At 36.2% G+C, this 19,550-nt stretch overlaps 1 protein-coding gene across 4 annotated transcripts; it reads right to left on the bottom strand.

The window, feature by feature from the left end:
* Nucleotides 1-3,237: 3,237 nt before the first annotated feature.
* Nucleotides 3,238-19,550, bottom strand: LOC128029473 (sodium-dependent serotonin transporter). 4 transcript variants are annotated; one of them, XM_052617278.1, is made up of 14 exons: nt 19,406-19,550; nt 11,555-12,141; nt 10,774-10,908; nt 10,216-10,438; nt 9,660-9,798; nt 9,402-9,536; nt 9,139-9,242; nt 8,419-8,546; nt 8,084-8,196; nt 7,595-7,726; nt 7,312-7,411; nt 6,721-6,821; nt 5,819-5,986; nt 3,238-5,300 (listed from the first exon to the last, which is right to left on the bottom strand). In XM_052617278.1, the coding sequence occupies exons 2-14, from the start codon at nt 11,931-11,933 to the stop codon at nt 5,217-5,219; spliced, it is 1,941 nt and encodes a 646-aa protein (XP_052473238.1). In that variant the 5' UTR covers nt 11,934-12,141; nt 19,406-19,550; the 3' UTR covers nt 3,238-5,216. The 4 variants fall into 4 exon arrangements, with proteins under 4 accessions (XP_052473238.1, XP_052473241.1, XP_052473239.1 ...); XM_052617281.1 differs by lacking the exon at nt 19,406-19,550 and adding an exon at nt 19,067-19,356; XM_052617279.1 differs by lacking the exon at nt 19,406-19,550 and adding an exon at nt 18,173-18,646.

Genomic DNA, 19,550 nt, shown 5'->3' with positions numbered 1-19,550 from the left:
AACTAACTCGTAGTGCCTGTATGGTTAAAAAACCTGAAAAGTTTAAAGATTTTGTTTGTTGACGAGTTATGTACATATTGGTTGTCTGTGTACTGTATTTTCACTGTATTGGAAAATCCATATAACGAGTTTTCGTACAAAATTGTATTATAGGAATGTGATACAGCATGTATAGTGTATTCTAAGGTTGTTTATGGAGTCATTTGGTATATCGCAATATTTTGCACAAGTTTTGATGCAATACTGCACTTATGCAATGTTCTGTCTGTTGCTATGTGCACGAGTTGAAGTTATTCAGCATTATTTTGAGAATGAGTAGGCTTCTTTATTAAGCAGGGAAGACTGTAACCTTTTTTTTATTTTGTAACCTTATGTTGAATTCATTATTTTATTTTACATTTTGTCGATTCATAGTTTATATATTTATATATATGTGTGTGTGTGTGTGTGTGTGTGTGTGTGTATATATATATATTGTTGATGAATCTGTTTAGTAAGAATTTTTTTGTATTTTCATGTCTCATGCAAAGTTTTAAAGCCTTAAATTAGCTGTGGAAAGAGACCTTTATTTCTGTATTATTCTGTCTGTAAATGTAAATATAAATAAACAAATAAGTACCATATTTACTTGAAAGTAAAAATTTTGTGCTTAATGTCACAGTTAAACAAAGCTTAATTAAATAAGATCATTTTAAGAACCCCAACCCTTTCAATTTGACTTCTTTTGGAGGTTAAAACCTTAATTAGTGTTCCCTGTTTTTAAGTGACCTTTGTCAATAGTGTAGTCTACGTGAGATGAACAATATACGAAAACAAACTTTCTTGAGCTAATATCAGTCAAAACGATAAGCTTACTAAAATCACACACACACACAAAAAACAGTAACACAAAAATATGAGTAGAGTAAGTGTGTGAGAGCAGACGGGCAGATAAAGAGATGTGTGATGGTTGCAAGGGAGAGAGGGAGATGTGACAAGGTGTTTAATATAGATCCTCCAGTCTGATAAAACTGACAGGAGGTTCCAAACCCCCGAAGAGCAGGGACTCAAAGGAAATTGCCAGAATGAAAAACAGAGAGAGAGAGAAAGAGAAAGGAGGATTACGTGACTGACAGCCCTCATTAATCTGTATTTCTTCTCTCTCCCTTTCTTTAAATTCTCAAGAGTTTGTTACTGAGTTTTAGAAGTATTCAGATATGGGTTTTGTACACAAATATGAATGGTATGGTTGTACAACTTGATTAGTGTTAACATTCTAGGTAAAATAAAAAAAAAATCTTGAAGAGACCTTGCATTGCAGTTCACATCGTCTGAAAGCTGTAACTCAACACTGTATGTATCTGAGTTCAGTTTGTGTGTGAGTGCAGAGTAGTGTGTTTGTTCAGTCCCTTGGTTCAGAGGCCCAGCGTTTAAATGCAGTCTACTGTGTAGATTAGTCCCTGATGACAGAAACTCAATATTTCTGCTTGTCACATGGCTTTTGTTGCACCGCCAGAATTTGAGATGCATGTGACTTTCAGTGTACCGAAAAAAAGAAATTTGAATCAGTACATGCCCAGTATGATTCAAGATTCTCAATGCAATTAAATTCACCATGAATTATATAATAGTTATCATGATTGTATAATCATTTACAAAATTCAAAGAGAATGCTTTCATTGTCAAATGTTTGAACTTACATAAGATAATGTCATTTATAGTTTAGCATTACATACTGATAAAAAAAACTGTAAGTCACTTTGGATAAAAGTGTCTGCTAAATGCAGAAATGTAAATGTAAATATTGGCTCAATATATGACTTCCAAATAATTAACCCAAATAAAAAAATACATTGTCATAGCTTAAGGTCTTTTGTTCAGATTAAAAATATATTACTGATAATACATATTTAATTGTAAAAATACAATAAAAATAGCTGTTTAATATTTTAATATATTTACAAATAATTTATTTTCTAAGCAATTTATTTCTGTGATGGCAAAACTGAATTTTCAGCAGAATAGAAATCTTCTGAAACATTATAAAAGTCTTTACTGTCACTTTAGGGCAGTTTAAAGTGTCCTTACTGTAATATATTATGTTAAAATATTAACAAAGTATATTTTAAATGATGATGATGATAAGGAAAGACAGCAATCCAAATAGACCATATTAACTTTGCAAGTCAATAGGATTGTTAAAAATTTAGCAAGACATTTAGTTCATTAACAATATTATAACCATTTACAACACACCAAATATAATTTCAGCACAAAACCTATTTGAACCCAGATATGAATAAAATATATAATTTAAGACATAAATGCAGCTGGATTATTTCCAATAGTTTGATAATGTATCTGTAAAACCAGAAACTCATCATGTAGTTTACTCTGTGGAAAGCCTCTCCTCATGGGGTAAAGGGTTTGGAGGAACATTAGTGACAGCTCATGTTAATAGAGTGAGGAGAAGCTCTGTGACTTGTGGTGGAGAGAAACAGCGTGTGTATATGTGTGCAATCTGCTCCTTAGAACATCCCTGAGCAAGACCTCATTTATCTATGCCCAAACCCACCTGATAACAGGCTCTCACAGAGGAGTGTGCCATAAATGGGTTTTCTAAAGATGAGAGAGGGAATACACATGAATTATCCCAAGGGAGAGACAGAGGTGATTAAACTGTAATCAGATTTAGTTCAAACATTTATGTCAGCTACTATTATTTTTTAAATTATGTTTTGCCATAATAATCATCCACACTCCTGTTCAAATGTGTGTGGTCGGTAATTTTTTTTTAATGATTTTTATACTAAGACTGCATTTATTTGTTTAAAATACAGTAAAAACTGTAATATTGTGAAATATTATATTACATCCATTATTTCAGTCGTCAGTGTCACATGATTCATCAGAAATCATTTTAATATGCTGATTTGAATATTTTTGTCAAAATGGTTATATTTGCATATTTTCCGCACTCTTCGCAGAACAAAGTTCAAAAGAATAATTTATTTGACATAGAAATCTTTAAAAATAAATGTCTTAACGGTCACTTTAGATCAATTTAATGCATCCTTGCTTAACACAAATTAACATACTGAATCCATTTCTGAACAGTTTATATTTATGATTTATTGAAAATAAAAAAAAATTAATTTAATTCCTTTGAAAGTTAAAATAACCCACTGAAATCATCCAGGAATGTCAGTCAGACGGATCCCTGTTTTATAGCATATACACAATAAAGACACACATCCATTATTAATACATATACCTTTATTTTAGCTCTAATAATTCATATATGTCTTTGTCCTTTACATATTTTTCTTTTAACAGTCTTGGAGACATACATAGATCAAAGTTAGACTTTATAAAGTACAATAGATTTTCAATACTTTAATAGACAGAATAGTAAATTCTGCTGAGAAACAAGAGGAGAGGTCAACACTGGACTGAAGCACACACATGCACACACATGCACACACACACACACACAGATGCACAAAATAGACTCACGTCTACGGCATACACACACACACACACACGCACACACACACAATGAACTGACCATGGCTTATTACTTCTCTACCTCGATATACAGCTCACACATGTCAGTTCGACTGAGAAATCTATGTCCTCATGATACGAATTCAGCGAGTCAGCACAGAACACCGGATTGCACAAACAACAAGACTCACAAAGTACACCTGCACATATTTAGATGTCCAGTCACACCTGTTTTCATGAAAAAAAGTCTTGAGGATCAAGGCAGAAGTACTTGTAACAAGCACATTGATATTTGGTTTCTGCTACTTTGTGTAACTCACATAAAGAAACATGTAAAAAATAAATGCCAGAGCCCCCTGCTGACACTGAGGAACATGCTAGTGGTCGATCAATATATATATATATATATATATATATATATATCAATAGGCAGACAAAGAGTTCCAGTTGTAAATAAACAAAATAAACATTATGTGAATTAAATGCCACAAATGTCCCACAAATAAATAAAAATATGCTTAACAATTGATACATATCCTCCAAAAGTAGGCTAAACACTTCAAAACTGTTATATATAATGGGAATGGTTGTCAAAGACACACATAACACACATATTCACTCACGCATACACACCTGTGCAAAAAAAAAAAAAAAAGCCAAACACATCTGGACAACAACAACAACAAAAAAATCATATTTGGGCCCTTGCTTCTTTCATAAAAAATATTTATCTATATCCATCTGTTACATTCCTACTTTTACACTTTCAACATCTTAAATGTAAAATACATTTTCTTTTTAACATGTACTGAACAAAAAATAAATAAAATAAGAAAATATACCCACAATTCTTGATGGTCGCTAAACCTCAAACTTTCTTCTTTTAAGTCGTAATAACAAATTTTTGTAATAACAATAAAGAAACACATTTTTTTGGCCTTATATGAATGTGTACATGTAAAATATGCCTGAAATTGGTCACAAAACCATAATATAACAATCTTTATGTATTCAGTTACTATTTAAGGAAAAATAAATTATAAAAAAATAAATATTGTATAAAAGCAATCTATATAGATTTTAGATTTTCATAAAGGAAACTGAACCATTTGTGCATCCATTCCTGTTCCTATCCTAAACTTCACTAAACAAATATTGAAAAGTTCACATGATCCTTCAGATATCAATCTGAAATAATGATTTGGTACATTTCTTATTATCAATGCTGAAAACTGTGACTTTTTTCAGGATTCTTTGATGAATAGAAAGTTTAAAAGGACAGCATTTATATGAAATAATCTGTTGTAACAATGTTAAAGTCTTTAATCTCACCTTTGATTAGTCATTGTATCCTTGCTAACTAATAGTCATTTCTTAAAAAAAATAAAAAATAAAAAAAATAATTCTTACTGACCCCATATTTTTCTACAGTAGTCATGAGCCATATATATTTGTATAAATTGGTTATAGAGATCTAAAATGAACAATGGAAGGCCAAAACACAAACTCAAAAACTTGCCATGGGAGTCAGTAACTCATATGAGCATTGAAAGTGGTCACACATGGACGGCTGGAATAAAAATAAAACAATGGCTGTATTCGGAGGCCTGGCCTCACCGTCACACAATACAGGTAGCAGACTCCTCTGGGGTGAGGTGTGAAGGGAGGTCAGCCGAGGAGACACGGGTCCCCAGCGTTTGTGCTACATGTCCAGCAGAAGAGGAAATGTGTCACACGGCATTGGTGATGACAATAGTGTCTCTCTGAGGGCCGCTGGACCCTGAAGCCTCAGGGGTAATGCTCTTTAGTAGACGCTACAGGGGCAAGCAGTGAGATTTTTGGAGTGGTGCAGAGTGGCACAAAAGGTAAAAACTGATAAGAACAGCTCAACTACAAAGAGATATCTTAGAGATCGCCTATTAATTAATCAACAGATTTCAAAATGCACTAAGTGATATGTTGCAACTTTTTTTCAGTAAAAAACTGAACAGCTGTGGGCTAAATCTCTCTTCTAAAACCTAACATCACAGAATCAACAAAGGTTAACCTTGTGTCATTTTTCATCATCTGCTAAGCACACTTCCTGTGACTAAAGCACACACATGTTTGGATGTAGTGACTGACAGCCATGTGCCTTGATGCCCTTTGATGTCTATCTTCACGTCTCAAACTGAGAAAATGCCCAACGTGATCAAGCTGATACGATGCAGCATAATTGTGTTTGTGCTGCTGTAATGTGTTTAAGTGTCATTATTATGTCTGTCTCACTTATCAGACCTGACAAGATACATTAAATGTGTGCGTTTTGAAGTTTTTGTCTGTCTAGGCTCACCTGTTTGAAGGTCCCTTTGGTGGTGACTAGATGATAGACCATGTAAGAAGGCACACAGATGAAGGAGGAGAGACCAATACAGTAGCCGAGAACTGTGGTCCAGAAAGGGTACAAGTAGTCAAACAGCCTCACCTCGGGAGGGAATGCCAGGAAACTCCCAATAATGAACTACAGACAGTGAGAACAAATTCATAAAACTGTATTCGCATATCTGACAAGCTGAGATCTGTCAGCAGATATATATGTGAGGTTTGTCTGAGAATTTAAAGGGATAGTTCAGCCCCAAATTCAAAAGCTGTCATCATTTACTCATCCTCACATGATTCCAAACCTGTTCTTCTGTGTTGCTCAAAAGAAAGTCATACATGAGAAAATGATGACCGAATTTTAATTTTCGGGACAACTATCCCTTTTCAGTGTATTTGCATATAAATTATTTTTCTGGACTGCCCTCATTAAAAATACAATAGTAATCTATAGAAAATACTGTAGTGTTTTTGAAACATACTATAGTAAAGTGTTTTATACAGTGTAGTATTTGCAACACTTTTTTACTGTAGTGTACTTTAGTTTTTACTACAGTAAACTGTAGTGTAGTGTAGTGTAATATACCCTATAGTTGTAAAAAACGTAATACAGTATTGGGGTAATTTATTTTTATTACTATATTTGTTATATTACCACAGCAACTATAGTATGCTTCAAAAACACTATAAATTTACGTTAAATTACTATAGTATTTTTTCATGTCTGTGGGTTTTTGTAACTTCAACAGCATGGCATATCAAAATAATGGGTATGAATCCCAGTAAATGCATAACCTGATAAAAGGTATAACTTGAATGCAATACAGGTTGTTTTGGTAAGTCACCAAATGCATAAATGTAATGTAATGGACTGACCAATAGGAAGCAGGGACAGATGGCTACCCAGCAGACCCTCCAAAACACACCAGGGGCAAAGCCAAGCATCAGCTGCACGTCGTTGCAGAAACGTGTCGTCCCTGCATGTATTTTACAAACAGACTAAGTGCACATTTCCTGAAGCAAAATATCGGATTACGAAACTATTGTGGCACAAGATAAAAATCTAGTGACTAATAGATGGTAGTTGAATAAGAAAGAACAGATGGACAAAAGCAGAGTATAAAGTGACAGAAGTAGAAACGGTTTCCTAGAAATCACAGGCATTAGGCCAAAGGGTGCACAGTCCAAAATAAAAAAATATAAACGCTAGGAAGTTCACTAGTAATGTTCAGAATTTTTAGGGAGTAGAGAAACTGTTATACAAATATTGACAAATCAACACTGACATATCACATTTTCTGGCTCCACCGCAAAAGCCTCTAAAGGACCATCTTGTCTAGACAATTCATTAAGAAACTACGCAGGAGTTTGTTTACTTTGTCTAACCAACATGGAGACTGACCATCAGCAGATTCAAAACTAATTAAAGTTATATTTTGAATGATTAAGCTTGAAACCAATACGTACCGTAGAACCAGGAAACTGCAATGACCTCGAGGAAGACTACGGTGATAACAGCAGGGCCTGTGGCATACTCCTCAAATAGTTTTACAACAAACGCACCTCCCTACAAACACATTGCCTTCATATTAAAAGGAATAATTCATGTGCACAAAAAAGGAAAATGGCATGTTATTTTGGTCAAATTCCACATTTGGCCTCTAGACAGTGTTTAACGTTTGTAGTGAGAAATGAAGGAAAATCCCCCAAAGCAAAACAAAATATTTGTTAGCGATGCTATTAGACTTACGTAGGTAAGAGTGGAGAGGGCTCCCAAATAACAGACGCACACAAGGCCGAGCACAAACCATTCTCTTCTCCTGGCCAACAGGTGGGGGAACTCATCCAACATGGCTGTAATTACCCCTTCCAGACCTGCAAACTGTCAGAGAGGAAGGGGATGACAGAAAAGTAGATCAAGGACCCATTGAACCAGAACAGGCATTAATAATGCTCCTTACATTAAATATAGAAAAAATTATAAATGTAACAGAAATAAATTACATACTGAGTTATGTCATTAGCAGACTGTATTAACATGACTTGATTGTGTGTGTGGTCAGCATAGGGACAGGAATGGGTTAATTATACACGCTGAAGACCTAATGTAATGTAATACTGTTGACAATACATTTTACTAAATTCAAAAACAATAAGCTGAGTAAACAGAGGGAAAAAAATCTAATTAATTAAGAGAGAATTCATTGGCTAGTATTTCAAGAAAGCAAGAAAGACTGACCGTGCTATCCAGCCCCAGCATAATTATCATGAGGAAGAATATGATGGCGAAGAACGTAGCAGCCGGCATATTGGCAATAGCCTCAGCATAGATGATGAAGAGCAGACTGGGACCTTAGAGCACAATCATTCAATTACAACAGGTACATCAAATGTAATTTTAGTGTAAGCCACTATATCACATTGTAGTTCCAATGCAATGATTTGCAATTGATGCATTTGATATCAAGGTTTAAATAACCATTCAAAATTCTCAGATTGGTACTTCATTGAATGGAAATGGCAACCGTGAATAAAGAATACAAAAATTAGGTAGAACTTAAATATGTTGCTTACCAGCATCTTTAGCTACAGTCTCCACACCTTGTTGGCGCATCTCTGCCATGTAGCCCAGCACGGTGAAGATCACAAAGCCTGATAGGAAACTAGTCAAACAGTTCACTGAGCTTGTGATCAACGCATCTCTGCAAATCAAAGAGAGATGTAAAGATTTGAGCTAAAAGAAAAAGGATAAGAAGATAAACAGCTTGAATGGGGAGCGACAGAAAAAAGGGTTAATAGAACAAACAACTAGATTTTTTAGAAAAGTGCTGATTGTTATGCAGTTGCTGGAGTGTTTGATGTGGTTGCTGAGAACTTTCTATAGTGTTCTCAGTGGTTGCTAGTGCATTACTATGATGTTCAAGTGGTTTCTGACAGCACCAAGTCAACAGAGTCCACCTCTAAGTCTCTATGTTATTCTGGTTCACACATAAGTCTAGATATTTTTTCCACACTTGCTTTATCGTAAATAAGATTGCTTAGAAAAGTAATGGCACTCCTTTCCTCAACAAATCTTATGATTCATGGTATAATTTTGGCTATAGCCTGAACAATGCTGGAAGAGTTATGTGCCAAAGTTAAATACTTTGGGTTAGGCCAACTTCAAACCTACACAGAAAAACATGCAAAAAGATGCAGGGACTAAAGTTCATGTTTTAAGCTCAAGTTTGTGATAATAGAACCTTAGTGCAGATAATAGAAAATGACAGCAGTATAAATGTGAGCCAGGTGTACTTGTAGCAGTTGTTATGAAAGGGATTGTAGCTCGCGTAGGCCAGGAGGACACCAAAGCCTGGACCCAAAGAGAAGAAGATCTGTGCAGCCGCATCAAGCCAAACCTGAAAAACACAGATGATTTGTCTGTAAAGATTTTCATTCATCCATATCATACCTGACAGATGGCAGGAAATATGTGTTATGGGGAAAAGGGACAGAGCAACCCACATGGATTGTGCAATATCTTTGTATTCAGAATGGTTGATTTAGTTTGCACTTACTGACGTGGTTAAAAGTTTGCCCCAATCTGGTTTCAGGTAGAAGACCACTCCTCTCCATGCTCCGGGCAGGGTGGCCCCTCTTATCAACAGGATCAGCAACACTAGGTACGGAAATGTAGCCGTCACCCACACTACCTGCCAGAGAGAGTTATGAAGAAGCTGCTAAAAAAAAGAAGAGTCTAACTGTACGACTTCTTAACACCAGTTTAAACTCAAAGTTTCCAGTTATTTCTCTTTGATGTTTCCTGTATATCTTACCTTGCCAGAGGTCTTGACCCCCTTCCAGATGCTGAAGTACACAACAGTGAAGATGAATAACAGACAGAGGGCTAGCTGCCAACTCACCCAGCCCAGCTGATGAAGACCAGGGGACAGATGAACCTGCAAGACCTGCCGTCTAAGGACACGAGAGAAGTTGGTTGACAGTTCATAAATGCAGACATAAAGGCCTGTAGAAGCTAATATTGGTAGATAAAGATGTCATAGAAAAGTAAAATGTAAGTCTTGAACCTTAGTGAGTAGAAAAGGACTGATAAGCGCAGGACAGTTACAGTAACAAGGAGCAACATTTATATGGAAAACAGGAAATTCTGGCACCACATATAAAAACTTGGAGCACAGTTAACTAAATAAAGTCCCTAAATCTCTCCTAAAGCAGCACTCTGGATAAACAGATTCAATCCCCCCTGCATCTTACGAGAGAGAGTAACACATTCTCTTTAAATCACAAAAGTTTCTCGATGGTTCAAGAAGCCTAGTAAAAGGCAAAGTCCTTAGTCTCTTTCAACCTGGACTTGCACTTACATGCACTTACATATAGAACTCTTCAGCCGGAGAGATGGAGTTGTCAGTCCAGGAGACATTCAAGTCGGTGGACAGGTAGTGGGTGCAGTTGGGAGTGTTCCATATATTGTTGCAGGTGGTCCAGGGTAGCGTGGTACGAAAGGAAGACAGGAGGTAGTACAGAGCCCAGGCCATTATGGTATTATAGTAGAAGGCAATGTAGAGTGCAATGATGCATATGGCAAAGCCTATACCTGCAAAAGAATATGCAACACTTGTTATGCAAATATCTTACGCCGTTTCTAGCACCTTCCACTTTGGGGCAGTGGGTGACATTTAGGACAAAGTTCCATTTACATAAAATCAAGTTTCTTAAGCGGCTGGCATTTTACCAGGTAAATGTGACAATTTCCATAACAGAGTCATGGTTATCAACAAAGAGAGAGCGAAATCGGTAAGAAGTTTAGAAGAAGGTCAAGGGAGAGTGTACTATCAGCCCAGCACATGTCAGTCTCCCGTTATCTCTATGACTCTTAACCTTGGTACTTGGTCTCAGAAGTCTGAGCCTTGTGAAGCAGACCAGTCTTACCCTTGAAGATGGGGCAGATGTGTTTCCAGATGGAGATACACCCGCTGCGGTGAAACTGGCCCAAAGCCAGTTCCATGTAGAACAGCGGCACGCCACCAAACACTGCCATCAGCAGGTACGGCAGAAGAAAGGCACCTAAACACAAGGATTTAGACAGGAATTGCAACTTGAACTTCACGGTTCCATTGCAGTGGTCTTAACACATCCTGAATGCACTATTGTACTCACAAAAACAGCATAAAAGACGCTAATATACACAAAACGTTCCTGTTCAGACAAGCTCCTGGGTTCTTGATTAAAGCTTTATACAAGAGCTTTTGGTGTAAATGCTAGATAGCTGTTGACTGAGCAGTAGCAAGCCAGATTATTAAACAATACGAGCAAGTCCCAACCATGAGAGCCACAATTAACGGTTTTGGTTCCAGCGAGTGTCTCCCTGCCCACTCTATCTCTCATGCACTCCCTCTGCATGGTGAAACAGGAAATTACAAAGATTTTATTACTTGAAATTCAATGAAAGGAGACTAAAGCTTGTTTGAGCTGGATCGCACAAAGAGAGCAGACAACAGCACAATTCCCCATTGTCTATTTGTTCTTAAGCAAACATCACCTAGTTGGTCTTGTCTCAAAGACTGAAATCTTTCTTTCAATGGGATGCAACACAATATTTACTTAACTACTTCAAAGTGCATCAGACTTATCAGAGTTTGTCTCAGAGTTGTCTGCAGCTTTAGTATCATTATTGCCTAGTATGTTCTGACCTCCTCACGTCTGACCTTACCCCCTCCGTTTTGGTAGCAGATGTAGGGAAAGCGCCACACATTGCCCAGGTCCACTGCATACCCGATCACCGACAGCAAGAAGTCCATCTTTTTGCTCCAGGTCTCCCTAGGTGGATCCAAGCTGGTCTGCTGGACCACCAGAGTCCTGAATGCCCCAGGGGTGCTGCCTCTGTCCATCCCAGCACCTGCACCTTCCCTGGGGCTTTGTGGGGATGTGCTGGAATAACCGTTGGAGACCTGCCCAGGCCCGGAGCAGGATTTCTGACACTTCTCCACAATGCTGTCCGCAACCAGCCTTCCGTTTTCGTGTGACTCCTGTTCTTTCTCCTGCTCTCCCCCATCCTCTCGGTTCTCTATCATTGGTTGTTTCATCTCCATGTTGAGGACTGCTGTTAGGGTTGAGACAGTGGTCCTCTTGCACTGGCTGATAACGCGCCCATGAGGGGATAGAGAGCCTGGAGAAGAGAGGTCGGGTTTGGAACGAAGTGGGCTGGGATGGAGGGAGCAAGGAGAGGGTGAATGATCCTTAACCTGTACGTTTTAACAAGCTCAGGTGGGAAAACAAGGAAATACCACTCAGGCCCAGCTGCAGAACAAAGAGAGGGGAATTTCAGATGGCGCTGGAGGGAATATAGCATGGATTTACCCCTATCATTCTCATACTAAGTGTTCTTAAGAAGTGACAAACCATATTTGACCCTGGACAACAAAACCAGTCATAAGTGTCATTTTTTAAAGATTTACATCTGAAAGATGAACAAAAAAGCTTTCCGTTGATGTAGGGTTTGTTAGGATAGGACAATATTGGGCCAAGATACAACTATTTGAAAATCTGGAATCTGATGGTGCAAAAAAAAAAAAAAAAAAAAAAAAATCTAAATATTGAAAAAATCAACTTTAGAGTTGTCCAAATGAAGTTCTTAACAATGCATATCACTAATCAAAAATTACGTTTTAATATATTAACAATAGTAAAATGTACAAAATATCTTCATGGGACATGATCTATAGGCTACTTAATATCCTAATGATTTTTGGCCTAAAATAAAAATCTGTAAATTTTCATCCATACAATGTACTTTCGGCTATTGCTAAAAATATACCACTGCGACTTAAGGTTTTGTGGTCCAGGGACACATATATTGTTTTGAAATATATCTGTAGATTTTGATTAAATAGGCCCTTACAACATAGGGTTAAAGCTGTAAAACGCTAAATGAACTCTGTACATGCCACAGCAACATTAAGTCTTAGGGAGCTGCATAGACACTTATTTATTCTCGTTTTCCCTGACATTGTTGCTACTTAACTTACAATAAGAGACCGTACCTGATGTAACACATAGAAGCATTAGATTAAAAAAAAAACATAACACAGCCTTTAAACTAATTTAAGCTGATCTTATACACATTTATGGTCCATTTAAATTTAACAATGAGAGTTAAGTAATACCAAACACTAAGACATGTTAAACAAACACATGCAAGGAATAAAAGAGTATGTACAACTGTTATTTCAGGACAGAAATAAAGGATCAAACAAGTTTAACACTTGTTGATCAATACACCATTTAACATTACCAATAAATGATACTGTGTTTTAAATAAAGTTGCTCTGCACTTTTTAAAGCAGATAAAAAGTGGAATGTTAAATTATTTGCACATATCCAACATGGCAACTTATCAATGCAATTTATTTAAGTAGATTTGCCAAACATGAGTCCCAGTATAGGAAAATTATGCACAAGCTTATTTTATGTGGAATTATTGAAAAAGTTAATAAAAAAAAAAAGGAGAAGCAAAAGTTAAATGATCATGCCGTATTATCAATCATTTGTAAAAGTTAACACAAAATGTTTTGCAGCTATACCACCACATATCCTTCTAATCCAAGCGTCACAAGAAGACAAGATAAACTGGATTACAAGTTTTATCTAGGATATTTTCCTAGACAAAGGTGATCTGATTGGCAAACTGCCAAACTCATTTTTATTATTTACAGCCCTATCTCTTTCTACTTTCTGTCCGTTTTTCTTTCCAAACACCAAATCAACCCACAAATCTGTTCTCTATTATACATCCTAAATCAACCCTCTTCCTACTGACACCTCGGCTACATTTTTGTCCATAATCACAGATATTAGCGAGGTCAAGATCAGTGCAGATGTGTTATGGTAAGAGTTTGTTCAGTTACCATGATCACAAGATCATTGGGATCTCACGCCAAATGTGTTTAAAATAACCTATTACTCTACATCATTATTCATTCATTATCCACTTCATCTTCATTATTACACATCTGTTAGAAATAAATGCCAAATGAAATAAAGTTCATGGTTTTATAACCAATAGATATTGAGATAAAACCCTTTATCCCAGTCCCATTATAGCATCCTTAAACCTATTAAAATAAGCTGCTAGAGTTCTTTAGTGTTCTCAAAAACCTCCACTACAGCAGAACTAGACTTCCATATTTTAATGAACTGAAAATATATGTTGAAGTACAACTTTAACAACATAAAACTGCTGACACAAGGCTATGGCATACATAGAAACATCAAAATGCCTCCTGTTACAAAAACACACACAAGCATAGACTTGCAACCCAAACTCGCTTAATTAACACACACGGAGCCACAAACACCATGCACACTGCAACCCTACCGTGCTGCGGTTGATTAGTTCTGTGGGGGTCTGTGTTAGGGTGGTGACCAACACCGTCCCTGGGAGCCTGGCGCTCAAGACACACCCCCCTCACCCCTGCTAGCTCTCTTTCTCTCTCTCACTCAGTCTTCTTTTACCGTAGAGTCTTTTAACTTGCTTTGTGGTAGTTACCCTAAGGCACTTCACATGTAGTCACATAGAATTAAGCTCAATGATATAATTATGAGCCCTGCTACCAAACATCTGTCCATGGAAAACACAAGAGGCATGAATGGAGATTGCAAGCACTCGTCACATGCGCATCCACATACTATTTATTTGTGTCAAAGGAGGCCTGACCTAAATTCTTAAAATCCCACTAAGATATTTTACTTACCCAAAGGATCTCAAATAAACAGCAGGTTTAAGAGAGACTGCCTATTAGAAAAAATAAAATTTCAAAATAAATCAGATGTACTTAGTGGTATTGAATGGGTTTCTATGTTAAGCACTTGTTGCCTGTTTATCCTTAATTATCCAGTCCAACTCACACACACAAACAAATAAACATAGCAAATAAAATAATTTATATCTATCCATCTACCCTCACACACACACACACACACACACATACATGCACACATATATATATATACACATTTGTGTGTTTGTGTGATAAATATGTAAACAACCTCACAAAAATTTAAAGCATTTAAGCATGACTTTAGATCATGGCTGGGCAACTTTGGTCCTGGAGGGCCACTGTCCAGCAGAGTTTAGCTGCAACCCTAATCAAACACACCTCCCTGTAACTTTCTACCAAAGACTGTCTTTTTAGTGGAAGATGCTAGGGTCTGTAATTACATGCCATTGCAAAAAGCTTAACAGCTAACTTCAGGATCAGGAAACGGCAAAATTCAGGATCACACTAGGCACCTCAGCCAATCATACAATGGCAGTGACGTCAGTGCCCGGCTGTCACAGACCTACAGCAGTCATTTACAGTTTATTTTGCACAGTAAAAAAGGTTGCAAATTGCTGGTCATTTACTGGTCATTGCAATTTAAGATTAGATTTGATTTTGCAAACAGCATGATTGGGCATACATAAAACTGATACTAGTCAAATAATTAATTTTTTTGTTGAAATATGGAAGCCATAGAAAGAACATTTTATTTTTATTTAACAACAAACAATATAATATAATAATTAAATAATTAATGTCCTTTATTCATCAAACTGCATTATATAAACATAAGGCATATGGTCACATAATAGTCATTAACATGCAAGTCAAATTTCAGGTAAAACCTGAAAACCAAGGAAAGATAACATCTATATTTTTAGACAATATACAATTTTACATATCTTTAAAATAAATAGTAATGTGACACACATTTGCTGGTAATAATGCGGTAAATGAGTCCTACCTGTTGCAACATTCCCTTAAATAAAATTTTCATCAAGGTAAAATCTGTATATAGATCCCAGCAAAAATATTGCTTAGTGTAAAACATGCTAAAGATTAGTGAACAGGTTGTCGATTCATTAAATGATAAGCTATTTCCTTACAAAAGCTGTTTATTCAGCGTAGTGAAGCCTCTCCTCCATTGACATTCATAAAAAAAAAATAACACCTCTGGTCTCCTCCCCTACATTAGCATGATCCTTTCTCCTTTTTTTGGCTGAAGGTTGCAGGCTTGCCTTGCCTTCTTGAAGGCATTCATAAGCTTGTTCAGGTGTGTTTAATTAAGGTTGGAGCTAAACTCTGCAGGACAATGGCCCTCCAGGACTGAATTTGCCCAGATCAAATGCTTTTAAGATGATAAGAAATCATGAAAATCTAATAACGCAAGTCAAGACTTTTGACTTGTAATGTGTATTCTCAATTAAGTGTGAACAATGATGTTGTTTGGGAAGCTTGCTGTACAAACAGGATAAAACAGTTAAAATAGAGGCCTATTTTGTCAATTCATCTTTTAACTGCCATGGTGATTGAGTGAATTATCCACACAGTTGAGTCTCTAATTGTAAACAAGATTTTAGAGATAAATATGAATACACTATGTGGTTTCCACATAGACTTTTAAGCTGTATGTAACGTTACAACTACACTTTAGACGTAATCAGTAAGGGTTAAATCTACAGAACAAGATTACACTAATACATTACACTTCAGTTGTTCTGAATGATCTGCAAGCCAGAAATAACACAGCTAAGATTAACGATGGACACAAAACCTGTTAAGTTTTGAAAATGAAACGCCATACACTACAAGACAACGGACACTCGACGGCTTTGAGCCATTCAAACACTGCAAGTGGTCAATTTCTTAACATGGCATTAGAGATTATTCAAATGTCTTTGTTTACTTGGAAAAAAGCCATCACCTCAGGCCAAACATACAAACAAACCACACACACAAATTATGCAAAATAATAATGTAAGATTTGCATTTTGAAACCGAGAAAGTAGGTCATGGAAAGTTCGATTCAGTAGTGCTGCACAGTGTACAAACTATTCAATTTTAGTGGGGTCAGCTTTTTTGATAACTTGTAATAAATTAATGTATTTATTCACAATTCAAAGGAATTCTGACCATTTGCTTCATTATTAAATCAAATAAAGGTTATTTCCGAGGTGTCAGTGCCTTGTTCAGCGCAAATTGTAGCTAATTAAATCAAAAAGTTATTTTAATATGAAAATTCATAAGAAAGCGAAATGTCAATTTTTTACATTTCTGTCTGCATCTTAGAGTTCTTTTAAGTGAGTGCATTTAAAATGTAATTCAAATTAGTTTGTAAGTGTCTGTTATTAAATGACATAGCTGTTATCTTAGCAGCATAAACGGAAAATGCATAGTTTAGTTTCAAACAAAAGGAGTGAAATGCTACAATTCACCCCATAGTCCGGGTCAGTTGTAACATACTCTGCGTAAGTGGTATGATAATGGTCGCTGCGAGACGTTGAAACGGGGTGAACGAGTCGTCAGAGAGTTGGGCAGCCAGTGTTGCCAGATCCAGCTATTAGAAGCGTTTTTTGACTTGTCTTTTCCACTTAATTTGACACTTTATAAATTAATAAAGTAGGGAATTTCGGTTAAGGGTCCGCGATATATTTATCTTATTTTAATTATTTTTTTTATTATATTTATCTTATTTAAATTATTTTTTTTATAATTTATATAGTTTTTTTTTATTTTAATTGCAATATCTGGCAACATTACATCGCCTTGTAATGTAAGGCACGTAAACTGGCAGTAATAAAAAAAGTTCATTGACAGGTTATTGCTGACAAGATACGACATTCGGTAAGGGAAACAAAAAATAAAAAAATAACAATCACGATATTATCTGTCAGAGTCTTTATCATCGCTGTCAAAATCTGTAGCATTTAACACTAGCCTAGTGCAGAGATCTGTAGAAAAAGTATGTCTATGCCAAGTCATTCAGTACAGCTAGTAGATAACTTTCACAAATCAAACATTCATAAGCACTAGACAACGTTATCAGCTATATAATGGTTATAAATACAAACTATAACAGCAGTATGTATGGTTGCATGAATAATAAACAACTGATAAAATTATCCACCCCATAAATATAGTAAACTATTAACAAATTTTGATGCAATAAATGGGATGATTTAAAAATGATCATCCCTCCAAAACGGAGAAAACATCCTTCACACACCTCTTCATTTCTGTCTTTTTTAAAGTGTTAATAGGGGTTATTATAGCACAATTCTATAATAAGGGGGTTATTACAGAAACCCCATGGACTTCACAAATTTGACATGTTTCATTTGATACAACTATAGAGAACTATCTCACCTTACAGCTAACAGCCAAACATTAGCACTAACAAAATATCTACACAGACGCACAATACATATAATTTAACTTTGATTAGTTTAACTACAAAGCAAAGACTAGCATCAAAACATTCAATCAAGTATAAAAAGTTACTTTCTTACCTTAAAACTAGTTTTTCAAAATTAGTGCATGCCACAATGCTCTACTTCCTCAAAGGTGGAATAAAGACTCAATTGAGAACGTGTGAAGTGAATTAGTTGATTTGTAACTTATTCCTTATTTGAGAAATTGAAAGTGTTACATCTGACCCGTGTTACAATCATCCTCGCTCTCTCTAATCATAATAAGCTATTCTTCTGTCTGAGCGAAATGAAATGAGGAACGGTGGTTGCTATCACGCGCATATCTAATAGGCGACTTCACTGTCATAATCTGAGCAGAAAGCAAGACGGTTGGCACCTTTGACAATTGTTGGCATAGTTGTGAGTGTTCTAGTCTCTGTTTAGACAGTTAAGGGACAGAAGACTAACTAGACAGTCTAGCCAGGACAGAAGGACGAGTGCTGACAACGTGAAGAAGGCGCAAATGGACCAAAGGAGAAGGAAGGGACGTTTAATCTCTCTGACGACGCTAATTACTAGAGTACACAAAGAACCAACCTCATCAGGAGAACATCACAAATCTCACATCTTATTATTTTACCTGTAAAAAAAAAAAAATTCAGTTATTTTCCAATTTATTCCAAACATCCTTGTTTATTCGCTATGAAATCTGTGCTCTTTTTCTAATTGTATAGCAGAGTTCATATCTTTTTATTGAGAATTTGAGAAGAATGATCTCTGGACATGTTTGAGGGAGAAACAGCGCCCTCTACAGAGCAGCGAGGAACTGCAAATATATTATTCAAGCCGCTTTTACAGGTACAAAATAATACCTTTAAGTATAAAAAGCAGATATAATTTAGTAGTCTGTAACCTTAAAATTACTAAAACATAATTAATTAAACAATTTTTAAATATCTCCTAAAAGAGAAAGACAGAGAAAGTGTTACCTACTTTATAGATGTCAAGCTGAGTTCTGCAGTTCATTCATCCCTCAGGGGACCATACAAACCTTTTCCCCCACTTCGTACATGCAAACACTGACATACCGTTAAGCATACACAACTAATGTAAAGCAAAAAGAAAATTAACTGAAGATCCGCTAAATCCATCTGAAATTTCTTGCCAAATTTTGTCCCAAACGTCCACGAGAGGCTGACTTAGTTTTAAAGCTAGATGTAATACATGCTGCAACCCTGTTTTAAACCACCGAAGACAAACATAAGATCCCGCACACGTTCACTTAACAGCTCTTCTCAAAGAACCACAGTTCTGTGACACAATTACACTTACAGTTCGGAGAACAGCAAGTCTTTCCAATCTGTCTGAGCTAGTAGGTTAATCCGCAACAAGTCCAATGAACTGAAAGCCAGGAGGGAAACAGAGGGATTGGGCAAAGGTATCTCAACTAGGTGAAACAGATTTTAAAGGAGGGAAA

The sequence above is a fragment of the Carassius gibelio genome, chromosome A15 (genome assembly GCF_023724105.1).
Source record: "Carassius gibelio isolate Cgi1373 ecotype wild population from Czech Republic chromosome A15, carGib1.2-hapl.c, whole genome shotgun sequence".
NCBI lineage: Eukaryota > Metazoa > Chordata > Actinopteri > Cypriniformes > Cyprinidae > Carassius > Carassius gibelio.
This window is presented reverse-complemented; position numbering and strand designations above follow the sequence as displayed.